Genomic DNA, 18,312 nt, shown 5'->3' with positions numbered 1-18,312 from the left:
AAAACATTTATTTTACAAGATCTCTAACTTGATGTTTTGCGCTGTTGGCCTGTCAACAGCGCATCATGAACGTTTTTAGAAAGGCAGACCCTGGCATAACATCTGCATTGTCTGTGAACCTGTACTGTCTGTACTGTACTCTCGATTTAATCAAACCCAGAAACACTGCTAATGATAGATCATAACACTAATAACTGTTTCTCTTACTCTAATATGCAGAATGTGAAACAACAGAACAGGAGTCCTCTTGTCCACCTGCAGATGAAGAGAAAGCAGGAGAGGCAGTAGGCCACGTGACCCAAGCCACCACTTCCCCGGTCCCCAAAGCAGAGACCCAGTCCAACGACTCCAATGTAGAGCCAACACAGGTATCACAACAAGGCCCTGAAAACATGGAGGTGGAGAAGCAGGAGGCCACTCCCTTAGTTGAACAAATATCACCAGAGTTAATAAAGGGTGGCCCTATCACAGAAACATGCAGCAAGGACCCACCAAAGTTACCTGCTTCTCCTGCATGTGTGGTCAAAACGGAGCCTTTGCCGTTGGATGACGAGCAGAAAAAAAGTCCATGTCAGGATCCGCAGTTTCCTCCTCGGCTGTCTTCATCAGGAGATGCACAAGAGACCCTCTCGTCTTTGGACATGGAGGGGAGGTTACTAACCAACTCTGAGGAGGAGGAGGAGGATGAGGAAGAAGATGATGATGAGCAAATGCAGCGAGAAGGACATATTGATGAGATAAAACAGGAATTGCAGGAGCTAGAAGTTAATCAGGACTTTTTGCTAGATGAGACGTCTAATTTGAGCCATGGAGATGACAGCAGCAGTGGCTTTCTGGGCTCTCCAGGAGAACCCGATCCTCAACTCTCCCTGGAGCTTGGCCTTGTACACGGTGGCCGATCGCGTTCAGATAACTTGCTCACTGAGACGGATGATTCTCTTCCCTTTGAACCCCTCAGAAGTGACAGAGAGAAGGTGAACCGCAGAGGATCCCCAGGCCGCTCAAGGGTCAAACATGTAAGGTCACCATATAATCTTGTTCATTGATTTATTATCCTTGAACTGCGGACAATTAACTGTAATTCCTGTTCTTGTTTTTAAGATGTCATTGTCACAATACAACTTGACATTCAAATGTTTTTTAGGGGCGAAGTAATAGTTTCCCTGGAAAGCGTAGACCTCGAGGTGGAGCTGGTGGAGGGAGAGGGCGTGGTGGGAGGTCACGCCTCAAAGCCATGGCCTCCTGCATTGATGCCTTCTTGGTGAGCTGTGCTTTACATGCTATTCAGATGTTCCTTTTTGATAATTGCCTTTTTATAGTGTGGTCACATAATTCATCCCTTGTCCACAGCTAAGCATGACCACGGACACTGGAATAAATAAGGATGAAGACGATGAGGAAGATGACACAATGCAGAACACAGTGGTTCTTTTCTCAAACACGGATAAATTTGTCCTGCTCCAGGTATAACACCGCATGTAGTTTCACATTTTCAGGTACCCTGTGGCATTTGCTGTGCCAAAAACCACAGTTCAAATGTTATGCTGAAGACTTTGTTTCCTCTCTCCTCACACTCTCCTCTATTGTAGGACATGTGCGTTGTGTGTGGCAGTTTTGGAAAGGGCATGGAGGGGCAGTTGTTGGCTTGTGCTCAGTGTGCACAGTGTTACCATCCTTACTGTGTTAACAGCAAAGTAAGCACAACCTTATTCTCTCTCTCTCGCGTTAAAATCCCTGTATTTTTGTTAATCCAAATACATTAAACCTTGTATCTTCTGTAGATCACCAAGACGATGCTCCGTAAAGGCTGGCGTTGTTTGGAATGTATTGTGTGCGAGATGTGTGGAAAGGCTTCGGACCCCTCCCGCCTGCTGCTGTGTGATGATTGTGACGTCAGCTATCACACCTATTGCTTGGACCCTCCCTTGCACACTGTACCCAAGGGTGGTTGGAAGTGCAAATGGTAAAAAAGAACTCGAAGACAACAATGCCCTGTGCAGCTTTGAATGGGGTCAAATGGAAATGAATACATGCACATTTGCATATTATGTAAAATAAGCCCCAGCTCTGCAATAGCAGTTCAGAGGCCCATCCCTATGCTTCCTTGTTCTGTACTAGCAGATAAATTGTTGTTCCACTCACAGTCTTTGTTTCATCTGTGTTGTTGCATATTAGCTGTGTATTTGTTACTGAGTGTTTCATTACTTCTGTGCAGGTGTGTGTGCTGTGTGCAGTGTGGTTCCAGCTCACCGGGTTTCCACTGTGAGTGGCAGAACAACTACACACACTGTGGCCCCTGTGCCAGCCTGGTCTCCTGTCCAGTATGCAGACAGAACTTCATGGAGGAGGAGTTGCTGCTGCAGTGTCAGTACTGCGATCGGTAGGTACTGCTCATTAGAACTGCACACGCATGCAATAGACAGAGAAACTGAGGTATTCATGAGACTAGTGCTAATGAAGACAAGTGGGGAATGGATTATTCATGTATTTTTTCATATCATGAATTATTCCATAACATCTTTGATTTGCAGTGTGATTTGTGATGAAAAGAGTGCGTATCAATGTATTTCTGTGTGCCTGTGCAGATGGGTCCATGCAGTCTGTGAGAGTCTTTACACGGAGGATGAGGTGGAACAAGCTTCTGATGAGGGCTTTGCATGCACATCCTGTACCCCATATGTTCCAAAACCTGTGGGTAAGTCACAGAGAGACAGCATTTTAAAAGTGAATATATGATTGGGGATTACACAAGATAGTCTTGCCTACTGATGAGATGAATTTGTTTTTCTTCCTGCTTTCTCCCCTTGTTCACAGTAGTAGAGTCAGCCATTATGGCTTCAATAAAGATCAAAGAGCCAGGTTAGTGGATTTTGCTTATTCGTGTTCATTATCACATGCTGCTGGGTTATCCTTTGTTTGTTTTAATGTAAATCCTTCACATATGCAATTGTCACTTTACAGAGCCTCAGTTCTACCGGTTGGAGGGCGTGTGGTTGACAGAATCGGGTATGTCCCTGCTTCGCAGCATCTCCATGTCTCCCCTGCACAAGAGACGGCAGCGTCGCTCCCGTCTTGGCACTCTGTGTTGTGAAGGAGGTCCTGATGGAATGGATCTGAGGGAGGTCGACGGAGATGGGGAGGATGGAAAAGGTTAGTGCTCTCTCTACACATCCATTAGTGTTTCAGCAATTTACAGGAGTGTTGGGCTCCTTTTTAATGCAAGACTAAATCTATGTATTCTAATATATCAAGGGTGTGGGGAGCCCATGGACTGTGATTCCAAGATGGAGAACCCCGGGAGCCCTGACAGAGACGGTGGTGCAGGGGCAGACGGAGGCAATGAAGGCATGGGCGATGGGGATGGTCTCAAAGGGGGAGCAGATGAAATGGAGGATAGTAAAAAAAGAAAGCGGAAACCTTACAGGCCTGGTGAGAAACCTAGAATTTAACTTGAGTATATAAACCTCCACACAGATGTCTGAGCATCCAAAATTATAGACGCTTTTTATTTTTTAAATTGTAACAGGAATTGGAGGCTTCATGGTGCGACAAAGAAAGTGTCACACAAGGATGAAGAAAGAATTTTTTGCCCAGCTGGCTGGAGAGACTATGTTAGATGGACAGCCAATAGAAAGAACCATCGAGGAAGGTTAGTGAAAACAATCGACAATTAAATTAAACTTTCAATATTTGGCAGTTTGTTTGAATGACTTTTTATCATGCTTCTTTTTCTGACGTTTTTGTGAATATTGTTAATTTGGGAAACTGAAGTCCCTGGTTTTGCATGCATAGGACCTCACCCTGACACGGATAACATAATGGATCCAAAACCAGTGGAGGGCGAGGAACAGGCCAAGAAACGACGAGGCCGAAAGAAGAGCAAACTGGAGGACATGTTTCCATCTTATCTCCAGGTTTGTAATCTCTCTGTGCCTTATCCTTTTATAACAGCTTTGAAATTTAAAGTATTCACAGTTCTACGGTTCATATCCTAAATGTTTGTAATTCACTGCAGGAGGCTTTCTTCGGGAAGACACTAATAGACTTAGGTAAGAAGGCTGTGATGACATCCCCGGGGCACAGGTCAGGTGCATGCCCTGTCCGACCTTCATTACCAGCACCAACAGAGGTCAAAGCTACTGCACCAGAGAGTAAGAACACTAAGTTGACCTGTGACACATGAAAACTTTGGATTTATATTTGTCAAACTGTGTGTGTGGAAAATATCAGTTCAGTGTGTGTGACCTTATTGCTTCTCTCACTAGCTGATACCAAGGATCGTGCTGTAGAGGTTAATTTTCCTCTCAAGCAAGAGGGGGGTGAGGCCCACCAAGCTCAGGGAGAAGGTTCTGGTAAGTGTCTGGTCACTGATGCTACTGGCTTATGATTATGGTTACGATGAAAATCTAAGTTTGATAAAAATATTAAATTTTCAGGAGTTTCTGGCCTGTCCTCGTCACTGAAGGACCAGGTGTCAACTGATCCTCATGCCTTTGCTGCAGTAAAAATTGAAGGTAATCCCCCTGAAAGGATACCATACAGTACACAATCCAAACTCATTGAAACAGTAACTGATGTTAACATAAGGCTACTGTCTTTTTGTGACAGGTCTTGGGCAAGGTGTGGAGAGTCAGGACTCTGAGCAGTTCTTCAGAAAGGTTCTGGGAGTGTCAGAAGGCTCCTCTTTGGAGGGCATGAACCCCATCTTGGAGGGCAGTAAAGGGGAACTCAATCGAAGCACTTTGCCACAGAGAGCTCTCCTCTCAGGTGTGTACAATGTTCATATTATTAAAACCTTTTTGATGTTTGTTATATGATTATGAAGTACAGGTTAAATGAAGGTCAGCTTGGTTTTTAAACATTGGAAAATCTATTGTAGGGTCTCTGCCCTCAGCTGGAATGATGGATGCCTTTCCTGGCCTTTCTCAGTCACCGTTCTTTGACATGCGGTAGGACCATGATTTCAATTATTAATGCATTTTATTTTATTACAGTCTGTCATATGTAGGTCTTCCATAACTGCTCTGGATAATGGTGTGAAAGCAGTGTGTTGATGTTGACAAATGTGCACCCTTTATTTTATATGTATATATAAATACCCTCTTCTATGGCGTACAGGGACCGAGGAGGGCTGTTCAGTCCAGATGGAGGTGAGGAGAGCCCCTGGGCGACTCCCTCTACCCCAGCAACCCCCTCCTCCCCACCGACCCCCACTGAGGCAGAGGGTGATGGGCTTTCCTACAACCAGCGCAGTCTCCAGCGCTGGGAGAAGGATGAGGAGCTGGGTGAAGTCTCAACCATTTCCCCTGTGCTTTATGCCAATACCAACTTTCCCACCCTCAGACAGGACTACCCAGGTGAGTTTTCAAAATGAAAGAAATACTACAGCACCAAGTATAGTATAAAGTTGGACCCTTCAGTCCTGCTTTTTCAAAGTAAGGATTATGTTGTTAGATATCTGTTAAATATGTCTCCTGTCACAGACTGGGCGAGTCGCTGTAAGCAAATCATGAAGATCTGGAGGAAGGTGTCAGCTGCTGACAAGGCTCCATATCTGGTAGGTTATTTTTTTAAGAATTGATTTATATCAATGTAACTATTGTTTGCCTAAGCTCTGTTATAACTTAAAATGCAGTAAACTGAATCTTGATCTTTTGTTCGGTCACACTCTACCTAGTGGCTAGTGCTACTAGCACTTCAAAAGGAAAAACAGATAAAGTTTTAACACAAAACATTATTGTTTACTGTAATGTTTTTTTGAGGGTTTTGTTAATTGGAACTCCAATGAGAAATTTTACTGTTCTTAATATCAAATTCTATTCTGCAGCAAAAGGCCAAAGATAATCGAGCAGCACAGAGGATCAACAAGGCACAGAAGGTGAGTTAAGGCATCAACATCTATTTGCATCGTTACATTGAAATATCTGGTTTGTCACATTAGAGCTGTAGATTCATGTTTCCTCTCTTGTATTGTTACAGCAGGCAGAGAGTCAGGTGTGCAGGCCAATCAAGACAGAGCCAGGACATGTAAAGGGAGAAAGGCCCAGTTTACACCTCCAGATCCCTCCACCTTCAGGCTCTACATCATGCCCTTCTCAGCCCAGCTCTGCAGAGAGCCCATTTCCTTTCCCTCCAGATTCAGGATCATCCTCTGTATTTTTCTCAGATGGACATGTTAAGACTCCGGGTTCAGCTGAGATCCGGACAGATCCATTGTCCAAGCTTCCTCCTCAGTCACCCCATTCTCACTCTCACCCATCCACACCCTTCTCACATGCTGGAGCCAGCTCCTTACAGGCCTCTTCCTCAGGTTATTCTGCTTCCGGCCCACAGGGTCCTCCTCAGGGACGGCCAGCCAGTCTTGGCCCCTTTGACATGCAACCAGGAACTCCTGGAACACCCCGACGGGCTCAGCAGGTTGACCCCTACTTCAGATCACAGCTACAGCAGCAACAAAGTAATTTACCACAATCCCACCATGGCTCTCAGGAGTCCCTAGGACATCCAGAAAGTCCTCATTCGAGAAGTACTGGGCTTGGGGAGTCGCCCATCTTCTCGCCGACCCACAATACTCACTACGGAGACCCTTTCAGAACCCAGCAAGTGATGGGGCGACCAGAATACGGTTCATCCCCATCACCCTCTGCAATGGCTTCATCACCTGCAAGCACAGGACAGTACAGGGCTGATATGAGTGCACCTTCTCCACGCTCGTCTGCTGTTGGGAGACCTGACCTATCGACTGGGTCCCCTGCTGGGATGTTGGAGTCTGGGGATGGTTTATTCAAGGCACCTATGACGCCACGAGTGCACCAAGGGGAGGGTGGCGCACTTCACCCTGGAGCTTCCCCTAGTCACCTTTCTGAAGGCTATAGGAAGTCTCCCTCCCACCCTTTCTCTGACCCCCACTCTCAGTCACCACTTACCCCTAAACAGCAATCAGTAGACGGTTGTCCTCTTGGACTCCAAAGACAACCTGTAGCTCAGCAGGAACTATGCTCAAGAGTGCCCTCCAGCCCACAGTCCCAGGGCAGCTCACAGTCTCCCCATACTCCTGGTGGACTATCCAATGATGCTTATAATGTCCAGTCTCCAGCAACCCCACGTTTCCAATCCCCAGACCATAGTTCTCAGCCACTTTCAAGGCCACAATCTAGAGACCATTTTGCAGCTATCCACAAACCCCCTCGTCCTCCCTCCGTTGCCCCAGAGGGAACATTAAGTTATAAAGGATCACCTCATCCCAACCAGGCACCGACAAACAGTTCAATAGGTGATCCTCTCTCTGGTAAACCATCAGCAGTTCCTAATTTCAGCCGCAGCCCGGGGGCCCTCCAAATGACTCAACAGCAGAGTCAGATGGTGCAGGGTCAGCTCCAGCAACAACAGCCACATACTCAGCAGACTATGGGGGCAGACAGCTTCAGTTCCAGGGTACCCCCTCCTTCTGGACCTCAAGAACTACCAGTTGTCCGCCCTCCAGACACACCTCATCAGCCATCTTTGCAAGGCACTCATGAATTGCCTGATATGTCAGCAGTGCAAGACCCTACATTGGTAGGACTTAGCCCCTCTGAGCTGGAGAAGCACAGACAGGTAAGTTATTGACTCAGTAAGCACTCATTCTGTGCACTATCTCAGGTGTTTTGCTTATCTATGCTTTGTTGTTGTTTTTTAGCGCCAGAGACTGAGGGAATTCTTAATCAGACAACAAATGCAGAGAAATTCCATCAGACAAGAGAAGGAGGCGGCTGCTGCTGCGGCTGCTGGTGGCAGTGTGTCCCCTGGTTGGTCTGCAGGAGAGATGGGGGCCTTTCAACAAGACAACAAAGTCCACAGAGCACCACCACCTTATCCACAGGTACACATCTTAAACAGTATGCCACCAACATTACAAATGCTGCACTTTGCTACAGCAAAAGTGTGATGTTAAAGTTAAGAATATTTCTTTGTATGACTTGGGTAAAATCACACAAAGTCGGATTTCCAGAGAAACTCAATAGCTAAACTTGTACTTTAACATCTGTTGAATAATGAAAAGTTTTTTTTAAATGGAACATTTACCTTTGATGTATTTACTTCCTTTAGGACCGTAGTGCTGCTGCTAGCGGTGTTGGACCTCAGGTTTCTATGGCAGGGAAGATGCCCATGGCTGTTGGAGGAATGGAGGACAAGCTCATTCGCCCACCACCTACAGGAACTCCTGCCAATATGGATGCTAACGCACTAAGGTAAGCACTTTCTTGAAGCAGATTCACAATTGGTGTTAAATGGTAGGTTTTATATAATTATAAAATGTCCTGCATTGTTAGAATAGTCGTAACCCAGGAAACTCGAGCTTCTGTTCATTTTATCAAGTTGTAATTATAGAATGTCTGTGCTATATTCACGACAAAATCACATTCTAAACTATAGCTATTAATGGAACTGATATTTGAATGAAATGGGGCCAGAAGAGTTAAGTGCTTATCGAAACAATTATTTAATCCTAAAGAAAGAACTAACACCCCAAATTATTATAAGCCAATATCTTTAATTCTGTAATGCAATGAACACTTTTCAATTGATATCTTTTAAAAAATTGTTTTGTGCATTTTTGTCCTTCAGGCCACAAGGGCCCACCAGACCTCAGGGCATGTATGCCCGTCCACCGTTCCCCCAACAGTGGCAGGGCCAGGCCCCGGGTCCAAGGAGGTTCCCCCAGCCTGGCATGGAGGCTATTGGTATAAGGCACAACCCTACCATGAATATTCAGGGCATGGAGAGCATGGGTAACCCTCACACCATGATGCCAGGACATGGAGGAGAGACGATGCAGCAAATGGCTCAAGGACCCCCTCCACAGTTCATTGAACTGAGACATAACTCGCAGAGGTTACCCTTACGGCCCCAGTTTATGCCTCGTGGACCCCAGCCCCGACCACGTTTCTTTCCACAGCAAGAGATGGCATCACCTTATGTACATCAACACTCCATCGCTCAAGCTGGAGGCATTCAAACAGGGGGGGGCGGTGAATCACAACTGGGGTTACAGCAGGGTGGACTGTCAGCTTTACTGCCTCATCAGTCTGCAGGCCCAGTACCACAACAGCCCCACCTGCATCCCCAGGCTTCCTCCAATCCTAATACTCAACTTCACCAGTCAGGTCTAGTTAGAGAGCCCCAGGCTGCTGCCGCTGGAAACAGACTGGAACTGCCAGAGCCTGATCTTGAGGGTCTTGGGGAGGCTCCAGGAGATGGAGGTGTGGAGGATGAGGATGATTTGGCTCTAGACTTGGACCCTGACAAAGGGGATGATGACTTGGGCAACCTGGACAACCTTGAAACCAATGATCCACACCTAGACGACTTGCTTAACAGTGATGAGTTTGACTTGCTGGCTTACACTGACCCTGAACTGGACCAAGGAGACCCAAAGGATGTCTTCTCAGAGCAACTACGGCTGGTAGAGGCAGAAAGTGAACCCCCCTCTGGATCAGTGCTTGTTAAAGTGGAAGGGAAAGCCAATGGGGACCAGAAGTCTTTCACAACAGCCAGTGCACTTGGTTCTGCTACCAAACTGCAACCCTCTGCAGAAATAGTTGATATCTCCAAAGTCAAAATAGAAGACAAAGGTCTGACCCCTCAGCTGCAGCAAGGACAGACAGTGGTGAAAGATGAAATGGGAGAGGCTGTGTCAATGCTTCTTGGTGGGACCACAATATCAGCCAAGCCTGGGAATGTAGGAAACCAGTGTGCTTCACTTAGCTCTGTCCGATTAGGGGGACTTCAATACCCTCTGCCAGACCAAGCTGACTCAGTGCCCTTTCCTCCAGCTGTTCCACATGCAGATATTGGTGATGATTCACTGGGGCTACCTGATGTAGGGGGGCATCACTCCCCTGCTGTAGATTTAGCAAAGGTAGAGAGTTCTTTAGATGGTGAACTGCCTCTTCTAATACAGGATCTGCTAGAGCACGAAAAGAAGGAACTGCAAAAGCAGCAACAGCAGCAACAGCTCAGTTCCCTCCATCAGGGAGGCATGGCATCTCACTTCCAACAACAAAACCAACAGGCACCTGGTCAGATAATGTTACCACACCACCATCGTCCACCACCTCAAGGAATGATGGCTCAACCAGGGATGGTACCCCGTGCGCCACACATGTTGCCGCAACAGCAGCAAAGGCTTATGGGACCTGGAATGGCACCTACAACTCACATGGCAGTGGCACAGCAACAAGCCATGATGAGGATGGGGCAGCCAGGGATCCATTCAGGGCTCAATCACCAACCACAGCCACAGCCAGCGGTTAAACAGTTATCTCTGACCAACAATTTCTTCCCTGATAAAGGTCAGGAACTCAGCTTGTCACCATCTTTATTCTGTCATTATGTTATTTTCATGCAATAGCAACAGATGTTCTGTTCTTTCACTGCAGAATTAGAAAAATTTGCCAGTGATGACATCATGGACCCCATTGCCAAGGCAAAAATGGTGGCACTTAAGGGAATCAAGAGGGTGTTGGCACAAGATCCAATGGTTGGGCCACCTGGCATTAACAGGTAAATTTCCATTAGATGGACATTTTTACAGATCTGGTTATATTTTTTAATTTTACCGCTTTATACGATTTATGCAAAACCCTAAATGGGGTTTCTTATTTTTAAATAGATCATTGGCTGTTCCATCTGTAAACATTGGTTTTCATATACATAAATAATAGTGCTCTCAGTCACCAGTAGTGGAATGTCCGCTAAATACATTTGTTAATAGTTAAGATACAGGATCTTCAGTGCCAAACATTCGCTGACTAATGTCTGATAAATGTGGATGAATGGTGGTAATACTACATTGTAATTTGGAAACTACAGACCCATTTAGATAATTTTACAGTGTGATACCAGGTATTGTTATACATCTTATGTTGTTGCTCTCTTCTCAGACAACAAGTGTCTTTGCTTGCTCAAAGGCTGGCTTCTGCCCCAGGCACAGATCCAGGTCAACTTATATCTGGACCTCCAAAGGTACGTTGTCTTGCTTTACAACAGTAATTACATATAATTTTATCTTATATTACTGACTTATGTTAATCATTTCTACTTTGTTTAGGAGGGCGAAACGAGTGATCCCACCCAGTCAAGACCTAACCCTCCCCAGTTTGTGCAAGGAATCATCAGTATGTTTCACCAGTACTCTCCACAAGTAGAAATGTATTTGGAAAGGCGCTATATTGCCATAGCCATACTATTTTATGGACAACTTGCTATCCTCTTCTCTTACAGATGATGCAGAGCAGCACCAATATGAAGAATGGCTTCTTCACACTCAGCAGTTACTCCAAATGCAGTTGAAATTTCTGGAGGAACAGATTGGAGTTCACCGCAAGTCACGCAAGGCACTGTGTGCAAAGCAACGCACTGCTAAGAAAGCTGGCAGGGAGTTTGCTGAGGCAGATGCAGAGAAGCTCAAGTTGGTTACAGAGGAGCAAAGCAAAATTCAAAAACAGCTTGACCAGGTATGTCGATTTTAAAGAATCTGACTTTTGACAAGTTGCCACCTTGTCCACACCGGTTTGCGTTCTGATATATAATAAAATATGTTATTATTCTGTTCTAGGTGCGCAAGCAGCAGAAGGAGCACACCAATCTTATTGCAGAGTACAGAAGCAAGCAGCAACAGCATCAGCAAGGCTCAGGTCTTGTTACCCCAGGTCATTCTGCACAGGGGGCACCTCCTCACATGTTTCCCAAGATGCCTGGCCAGATGATGATAGGGCAACAAGGAACTCCAGTAATGGGCCAGCACCCTGGCATGATGCCGCAAGGTGGAATGCCTGTCAGGATGCCCCAAGGGCAGCCCTTTATTGGAGGAGCTCAGCCTCCATCAGCTATCGGTGCTAGGACCCCAGTTCCTCCTGGCGCTCCTCCAGGATTCTTTCCACAGGGGCCTGGAATGCAAGGTGCAGACCCCAGGCTTCTACAAGAAAGACAGCTTCAGCATAGGATGCAGATGGCAAAGCTCCAGCAACAACAACAACAACAACAGCAGGTGACAATGAGTCAGCAGTCAATGCCACACCCAAATCAACTCGCTCAGCCACAGTCTGGTATGATGGGGAACCCACTTATGGCCCAACAACAAGCAAGCACACAACAGGGAATGTTAGTCAACCAGGCCAGTCAGCAGAATATGGTGCAGGTTCCACAAGGAATGATTGGAGGCCAGTCTGGTGCTCCACCACCCCAGAACCTTGGAGGAGGCCAGCCCATTAACCATGCACAAACAATGATGGCAGCTCAACCAGGGATGATGGGGAATCAGCCAATTGCACCATTACAGCAACAAAGGCCTCAGCTGATGATGGGTCAGCAGGGAATAGTTGCATCTCCAGGTCATCCTGGCCTCAGGGGCCCTCAGGTCCAATTGACTCCTCAACAACAGAGCATTCTTGCCCAGCGCATGATCGCATCTCAACAACAGCAGCAGCATCAGCATCAACATCAACAACAGCAACAGCAGCAGCAGCAGCAGCAGCAGCATCTTGCAAAGAACTTGGCCCACCTCCAGCAACAGCAGATGGCACAGCAAAGACAACCAACACAAATGATCAGTCAGCCTAGCCAAGAAGCAGGGGGACTCTCCCAACCCTCAACCCCACAGATGGGCCCCTCGCCCTCAGCAGGAAGTATCACACCCCAGCCACAGGGATCCACAGACAGTCAAAACTCAGGCCCCAAAGAGGGTGGCATTCTGAGCCCTGATCCAAGAACGCCGCCTCAGCAGAGTGGCCCCTCCACTCCCAATCAGATGAGTCAGCTGGGCTCTGCAAATGATCATCAAACTGACTTTGGAAGGCAACAGCTACAGCAGCAGCAGCAGCTACAACAACAGCAGCAGCAGCAGCTACAACAGCAGCATCAACATCAAAACCAGGTTTATATGGCCCAGCCAAATCCTCAGTCTGTTCCTGAACAGCAAATAACTTTGGTTGGAAACCAACAAACTGTCGCACATCAGCAACAACAGCAACTATTTCCTGTCACTCTCCAGAGGCAAGGTTCCATCAGTGCTGATAAGCCAGGTTTGATGACTGTAAAAGAAGAAGGGAAACCAATTGATTTCTTAACTCAGCAGCAGCAACAACAGCAACAACAGCAGGCGGCTCAAAATGCCATGCAGCAGTCAAAGGATCCCAGCATGCAGCAGCAGATCATGGTCCAGAACCACCCTGGCCAGCCACAGCAAGTTGTTATGGGTCCTAATCCACAACAACAAGCCCTCATCGCCCAGCAGCAAAAACAACAGGCCATAATGGGCATGATGAGAGCACAGCAGCAAGGAATGATGGCACAGAGGCCTGGGGTTCCCCCCGGACAGGTCCGCATCCCAGCTAGTATTGCTCAGAATCCCCAGCTCCGCAATCTTCCCCCAAACCAGCAGATACAGCACATTCAGGCTTTGATTGCCCAGAGGCAGCTCCAGCAGGGACAGATGTTGCGCATGTCAGTGGCTCAAGGACCGCAAAGTCAGCTGAGGCCTCACATGCCACCAGGACAGATGCCACTAGTCGGACAACAGATTCCTGGGATGGAAGGCCAACAGATGCCGTATGGAGCCATGGGGAAGCCAGGAGTAGTCGGCCCTCAACAACAGTTGGGCCAACAACCTGGTGTTGCACCTCAGATGCAGCATGGAATGATCCCTGGACAACAGCAGCCACAAGTGGGGGAAATGATGCAGCAACATATTATGAGAGGCCAGGTGCCGGTGCCACGCTCCCCCATGGACCAGGGCCGTATGATAAGGCCAACATCTCCAGGACATTCATTAGCTAACTCTCCTATTGATCCACAACGGCACGCATTTAATCAAGCTATGGGTATGCGTCCACCCACTCCTAACCAAAATCAACAACACGCACTAATGGCAGCTGCAGCAGGCCGCATGCAGGGCTCTCCATCCCATGCATATTCTCCAAGAGGACCCTTTGGCATGAGCCCAGCCCACCCGGCCTCACCACATTCATCCCATGTCTCCTCGCCTTCTGTACCCGACAGCAGGGCTGGAAGGGGGAGTCCATACAATCACGTCAAGGCGTCCCCACTCAGGTCACCTGGAGCTAGAAGTCCACTTGATTGTCCAGGGCTTAAAGTAGAAACTCAGATATCAGGCAATGAAACACCTCAGACATTCGCAGGCATCCACAATGGGTCACAAAAAGACATGAATATTCACCAACGGTCACATCAGGTTACTGAGAGTCATCTGCCTCACATGCAACATGGCTCCAGAGAAGGAGAGCTGTGCAAGATGACCCTACAGAACATTAAACAGGAACCAAGGGAGGTTCACTGTGATGGTGCAGCAGAGGCTCATCCTGGTGCTATTAAGCGAGAAGCAACAGGTGAGGCAGTAACCTCTGGGAACACTAGATTTATAAATGCTGGAAACATGGCTGGAGACCCTGCAACCCACAGCCACAGATCTGAGACTGGACAGCAGCTACTACAGAAACTCCTGAGAACCAAGAACCTTCAACTCGGTGCTCAGAGGCCTTCTGAAGGCATCCACAACGAGATCAACGGCCACATCAACAGCAAACTAGCAATGCTGGAGCAAAAACTTCAAGGAACTCCACGAAACATGGAGGTAAGTCATTCTTTAGTAACTTCATTCATTTTGCCCTCATCAAGCTGTTGTTTGTGGGAAAAGAACCTCTCGTTAATTTTCTCGACTCTTTTCAGGACTTGCAGTCTATAACAAAAAGGTCTCCTGTACAAAAGCCAAAACGCACAAATAAGCCAGCCGGAGAAAGAGGGACGAATGCACGGAAGAAGAATAAGAAGGAGGAAGTTGGTAAAAGTGCTGAAGCCCTAATAAAACAACTCAAACAGGTAACTGGATATAAAAAAAAACTATAATTCCTTAAGAAGTTTGGCCATTAATGTTTTGTAGAGTGGTTCTTCATCATGTTGATTGTCCCCTTCAGGGTCTCTCTCTGCTTCCCCTGATGGAGCCTTCAATCACTGCCAGCCTGGATCTATTCGCCCCTTTTGGAAGCAGCCCGGCCAACGGCAAAGCTCCGCTCAAAGGATCTTTTGGAAATGCAGTGTTGGACAATATCCCAGACTACTACTCTCAGTTACTCACTAAGGTAAGACTGATCTGTACCAGTGGTTTTCTGTAGAATGTGATGACAATTTGTTGACGGTGAATACGTCTTTAAGAACAGGAACAAATGCATTTATGACTTTACAGAGTAATCTCAGCAACCCACCAACGCCCCCATCCTCCCTCCCCCCTACACCTCCGCCCTCCGTGCAGCACAAGCTGTTGAATGGAGTGACTCCTGGGGAGGAGCTGTCCAGTGGTCAGAAAAACACAGAGCCAGCAGAAGAGCCAATGGGTAAACAATTAGGGACTTGGCAAGAAATTTGTGGTTTTCCTGAATATTGAATATGTAGTTGTAGAGTAACTGGGTCCTAAATTCTCAATATTTTCCCCTGTAGAATCGGTTACGCAGGAGGTTAAGAGTGTCGACATCCTCGCTGCTCTCCCGACCCCACCACATAACCAGAATGAGGACATCAGGTACAACAGGATGATTGGTTTCGAATTCTTTGTCAGTCAGACCACACAGGTTACATGTTGTTAAGTGGTTATAAATCCATCCTATTTCTAACAGAATGGAGAGCGATGACGAGGATGCCCCGGAAAGTATCATCCCAGCATCATCCCCCGAGAGTAATGTGGGAGATGAAACCCCACGTTTCCCTCACCTTCGGGAGCCTAAAGAGGAGGAGACGGAGAGAGCAATATCCCCCATCATCCCCCTCATTCCTCGCACTGCCATACCTGGTAATATACACCATTGCAAATGCAACTCTCTTTATGTATATATATATAAACATATATCAGTATGTTATGCAGAAATCCATTCTGCAATTTACATTTAACTGTTCAAGGTGTTCTGAATCCATTTATATCCAAAGTGACAAGAGATGGACTTACATATGCACTTCTCTTCTAGCCTTCCCAGAAAACAAACCATTAGAAACGGCTGATGGCAAAGACGTTTCCACATCCAACCACTGGGACAAGGCCAAAAGCAACGAGGTGTCCGTCACCTTCACACTGTCCTCTGCTGCAGCCAAGGTACTAAGTCATAATATCATTGTGCTCTCTGTGTGTTTCTTTATCTTCATGGATTGTTCACAAAACCTTGGAACTGCTCTCCCTCCAGAAACTGAACCACGTGATGATGGCCATGGCCCAGTTGCTCAACATCCGGATGCCAGGTTCCTATGAGTTGACTTCACAAAACCCTGACATGCCTGAAGTGGATGGGTCAGGGAAAGGACCCGGTCAGTCAGGTATGTGACCATTTTGTGGATCTGGATTGTCCTGAAGTTTGTCATACAGGTCGGACCATCAGGTGTGAACCTGTGAACAATCTCTTGCTTGTGAGCTGAGCAGAAAGGATGTTCAAAACATGTTGGCACTGTAGTTGATGGCACTGCTCTGGACACACTCACAAACTTGCATTTGTCACTGAGAGCAGAGTTTAAGCGTAATAATTGGTAAATTAAGAAGGATTTTAAGATTGTGTTGTTTTCCAGGGGCTTTGTGTACAAAGGACAGCTCATCCAGTCAGGATGAGTGGCTAAGGCAATTTGACGTGTCTCTACCAGGCTGCACATTGAAGAAGCAAGTGGACATTCTTGCACTTATTAAACAGGTCAGTCACTACAGGTTTTTTCAAACTCCTTTTATTTTATTTATTTCTTATATTTAGTTATAGTTGTGTGTTAAATATTTATTGAAAGCCATAGTTTTAATGATTGCATTTTTTCTCCCAGGAATTCTCAGAAAATGACGACAAACCACCCCAGCACTGTTACACAACCAAAGTGAATGATTTGGATGTGCGCCACCTTCCTATTATACCAGTGGAGGAGTCTCCACCCCCTTCACCATCTCCGCCACAACCTCCTCCATCTGTCTCAGCTCCATCTACTGAAGCTGAACCTTCGAAAAAATCCGCTTGTCCCTCCCCTGCTCCTTTCAGTCCCTCCAGTGTAAAGATCAAGATCGAGCCTGACCTGGATGATGCTCCTCCACTCGATGCTGCTCAACCATCTGATGACACAAAGTCTCAACTTGCTGCTCCAGAGTCGGTCAATGATGAAGCAGCTGCTTCTGAAGTTTCTGATCCTGCTGCTCCTACTGAAGAGAAGCAAGATCTGAGTCTTACTACCAAGGAGGAGGAGGAGGAGGAGGACGCGACTGCTGATCCAGTTCATCCTCCTAAAGCTTCTCCCAATGCCATGGAGTTTTCCCCTAAAGCTCCAAAGCAGCGCAGACCTCTGTCCCCTGATGAGGAGGTGGTACATCCCAAATTAAAAAAATGGAAGGGGATTCGCTGGAAGCGTCTTCAGATTGTCATCACCATACGTAAGGGCGGGTCTAAGAAAGAGAGCAGCCGTGAGGTCTCTGAGCTGATGGAGCGCCTGCGCATCACTCTCCGACCGGACAAGCTGCCTCGGGATAAACGTAAATGCTGTTTCTGCCACGACGAAGGAGACGGATACACGGATGGGCCGGCCCGTTTGCTTAACATCGATGTGGACCTGTGGGTGCACCTTAATTGCGCCCTGTGGTCCACAGAGGTGTACGAAACGCAGGGGGGCGCCCTCATCAATGTGGAGGTAGCCTTGCGTCGTGGATTAGGGACTCTCTGCGCGTACTGCCAGAAAACGGGTGCCACCAACAGCTGCAACCGACTGCGCTGCCCGAACGTTTACCACTTCGCCTGCGCCACCAGGGCTCGCTGCATGTTCTTCAAGGACAAGACCATGTTGTGCACCCAGCACAAGCTGAAGGGCCCCAGTGAGGATGAACTAAGCACATTCGCCGTCTTGCGGCGCGTCTACATCGAGCGTGATGAGGTGAAGCAGATCGCCAGCATCTTACAGCGAGGCGACCGTATCCACCTGTTCCGTGTCGGCGGCCTCATCTTTCATGCTGTTGGCCAGCTGCTCCCCTCCCAAATGACCAACTTCCACTCGCCCACTGCGATCTTCCCGGTCGGCTATGAGGCAACACGCATCTACTGGAGCACACGCGTGCCCAACAAGCGCTGTCGCTACCGCTGCCGCATCAGCGAGGACGAGGGTCAGCCCCTGTTCGAGGTGCGTGTTCTGGAGCACGGCATGGAGGACTTGCAGTACCGGGATTCTACTCCAGAAGGTTAGAGTGTACACTGCTCCCAGCTTTATTATTATTATTATTATTATTATATGATATGATATCTCTCTGTGTTATACTTA

General features: G+C 47.3%; 1 protein-coding gene across 4 annotated transcripts in view; it reads left to right on the top strand.

Moving 5' to 3' along the window:
• kmt2d (lysine (K)-specific methyltransferase 2D) overlaps window positions 1–18,312 on the top strand; it is a 29,286-nt gene that overhangs the window by 6,427 nt on the left and 4,547 nt on the right. For 3 of the 4 annotated variants that reach the window (XM_062392642.1, XM_062392639.1, XM_062392640.1), the window contains exons 12-49: window positions 220–1,016; window positions 1,145–1,261; window positions 1,351–1,464; window positions 1,590–1,694; window positions 1,782–1,963; window positions 2,216–2,380; window positions 2,586–2,695; window positions 2,815–2,859; window positions 2,962–3,150; window positions 3,253–3,429; window positions 3,527–3,649; window positions 3,793–3,914; window positions 4,016–4,151; window positions 4,266–4,352; window positions 4,437–4,514; window positions 4,609–4,767; window positions 4,880–4,949; window positions 5,119–5,357; window positions 5,484–5,557; window positions 5,828–5,878; window positions 5,980–7,596; window positions 7,679–7,861; window positions 8,089–8,231; window positions 8,608–10,334; window positions 10,422–10,545; window positions 10,926–11,007; window positions 11,093–11,159; window positions 11,266–11,498; window positions 11,600–14,632; window positions 14,728–14,877; window positions 14,973–15,137; window positions 15,242–15,389; window positions 15,493–15,574; window positions 15,669–15,841; window positions 16,014–16,138; window positions 16,227–16,356; window positions 16,603–16,721; window positions 16,843–18,232. In XM_062392642.1, the coding sequence (XP_062248626.1) occupies window positions 220–1,016; window positions 1,145–1,261; window positions 1,351–1,464; window positions 1,590–1,694; window positions 1,782–1,963; window positions 2,216–2,380; window positions 2,586–2,695; window positions 2,815–2,859; window positions 2,962–3,150; window positions 3,253–3,429; window positions 3,527–3,649; window positions 3,793–3,914; window positions 4,016–4,151; window positions 4,266–4,352; window positions 4,437–4,514; window positions 4,609–4,767; window positions 4,880–4,949; window positions 5,119–5,357; window positions 5,484–5,557; window positions 5,828–5,878; window positions 5,980–7,596; window positions 7,679–7,861; window positions 8,089–8,231; window positions 8,608–10,334; window positions 10,422–10,545; window positions 10,926–11,007; window positions 11,093–11,159; window positions 11,266–11,498; window positions 11,600–14,632; window positions 14,728–14,877; window positions 14,973–15,137; window positions 15,242–15,389; window positions 15,493–15,574; window positions 15,669–15,841; window positions 16,014–16,138; window positions 16,227–16,356; window positions 16,603–16,721; window positions 16,843–18,232 (12,831 nt within the window). The remainder of the gene's footprint in view (window positions 1–219; window positions 1,017–1,144; window positions 1,262–1,350; window positions 1,465–1,589; window positions 1,695–1,781; window positions 1,964–2,215; window positions 2,381–2,585; window positions 2,696–2,814; window positions 2,860–2,961; window positions 3,151–3,252; window positions 3,430–3,526; window positions 3,650–3,792; window positions 3,915–4,015; window positions 4,152–4,265; window positions 4,353–4,436; window positions 4,515–4,608; window positions 4,768–4,879; window positions 4,950–5,118; window positions 5,358–5,483; window positions 5,558–5,827; window positions 5,879–5,979; window positions 7,597–7,678; window positions 7,862–8,088; window positions 8,232–8,607; window positions 10,335–10,421; window positions 10,546–10,925; window positions 11,008–11,092; window positions 11,160–11,265; window positions 11,499–11,599; window positions 14,633–14,727; window positions 14,878–14,972; window positions 15,138–15,241; window positions 15,390–15,492; window positions 15,575–15,668; window positions 15,842–16,013; window positions 16,139–16,226; window positions 16,357–16,602; window positions 16,722–16,842; window positions 18,233–18,312) is intronic. The other variant, XM_062392641.1, reaches the window with a different exon arrangement.

This window comes from Platichthys flesus, chromosome 7 (assembly GCF_949316205.1).
Source record: "Platichthys flesus chromosome 7, fPlaFle2.1, whole genome shotgun sequence".
Classification (NCBI taxonomy): domain Eukaryota; kingdom Metazoa; phylum Chordata; class Actinopteri; order Pleuronectiformes; family Pleuronectidae; genus Platichthys; species Platichthys flesus.
Note: the sequence above shows the minus strand (reverse complement) of the source record. Positions and strands in the feature narration are given on the sequence as shown.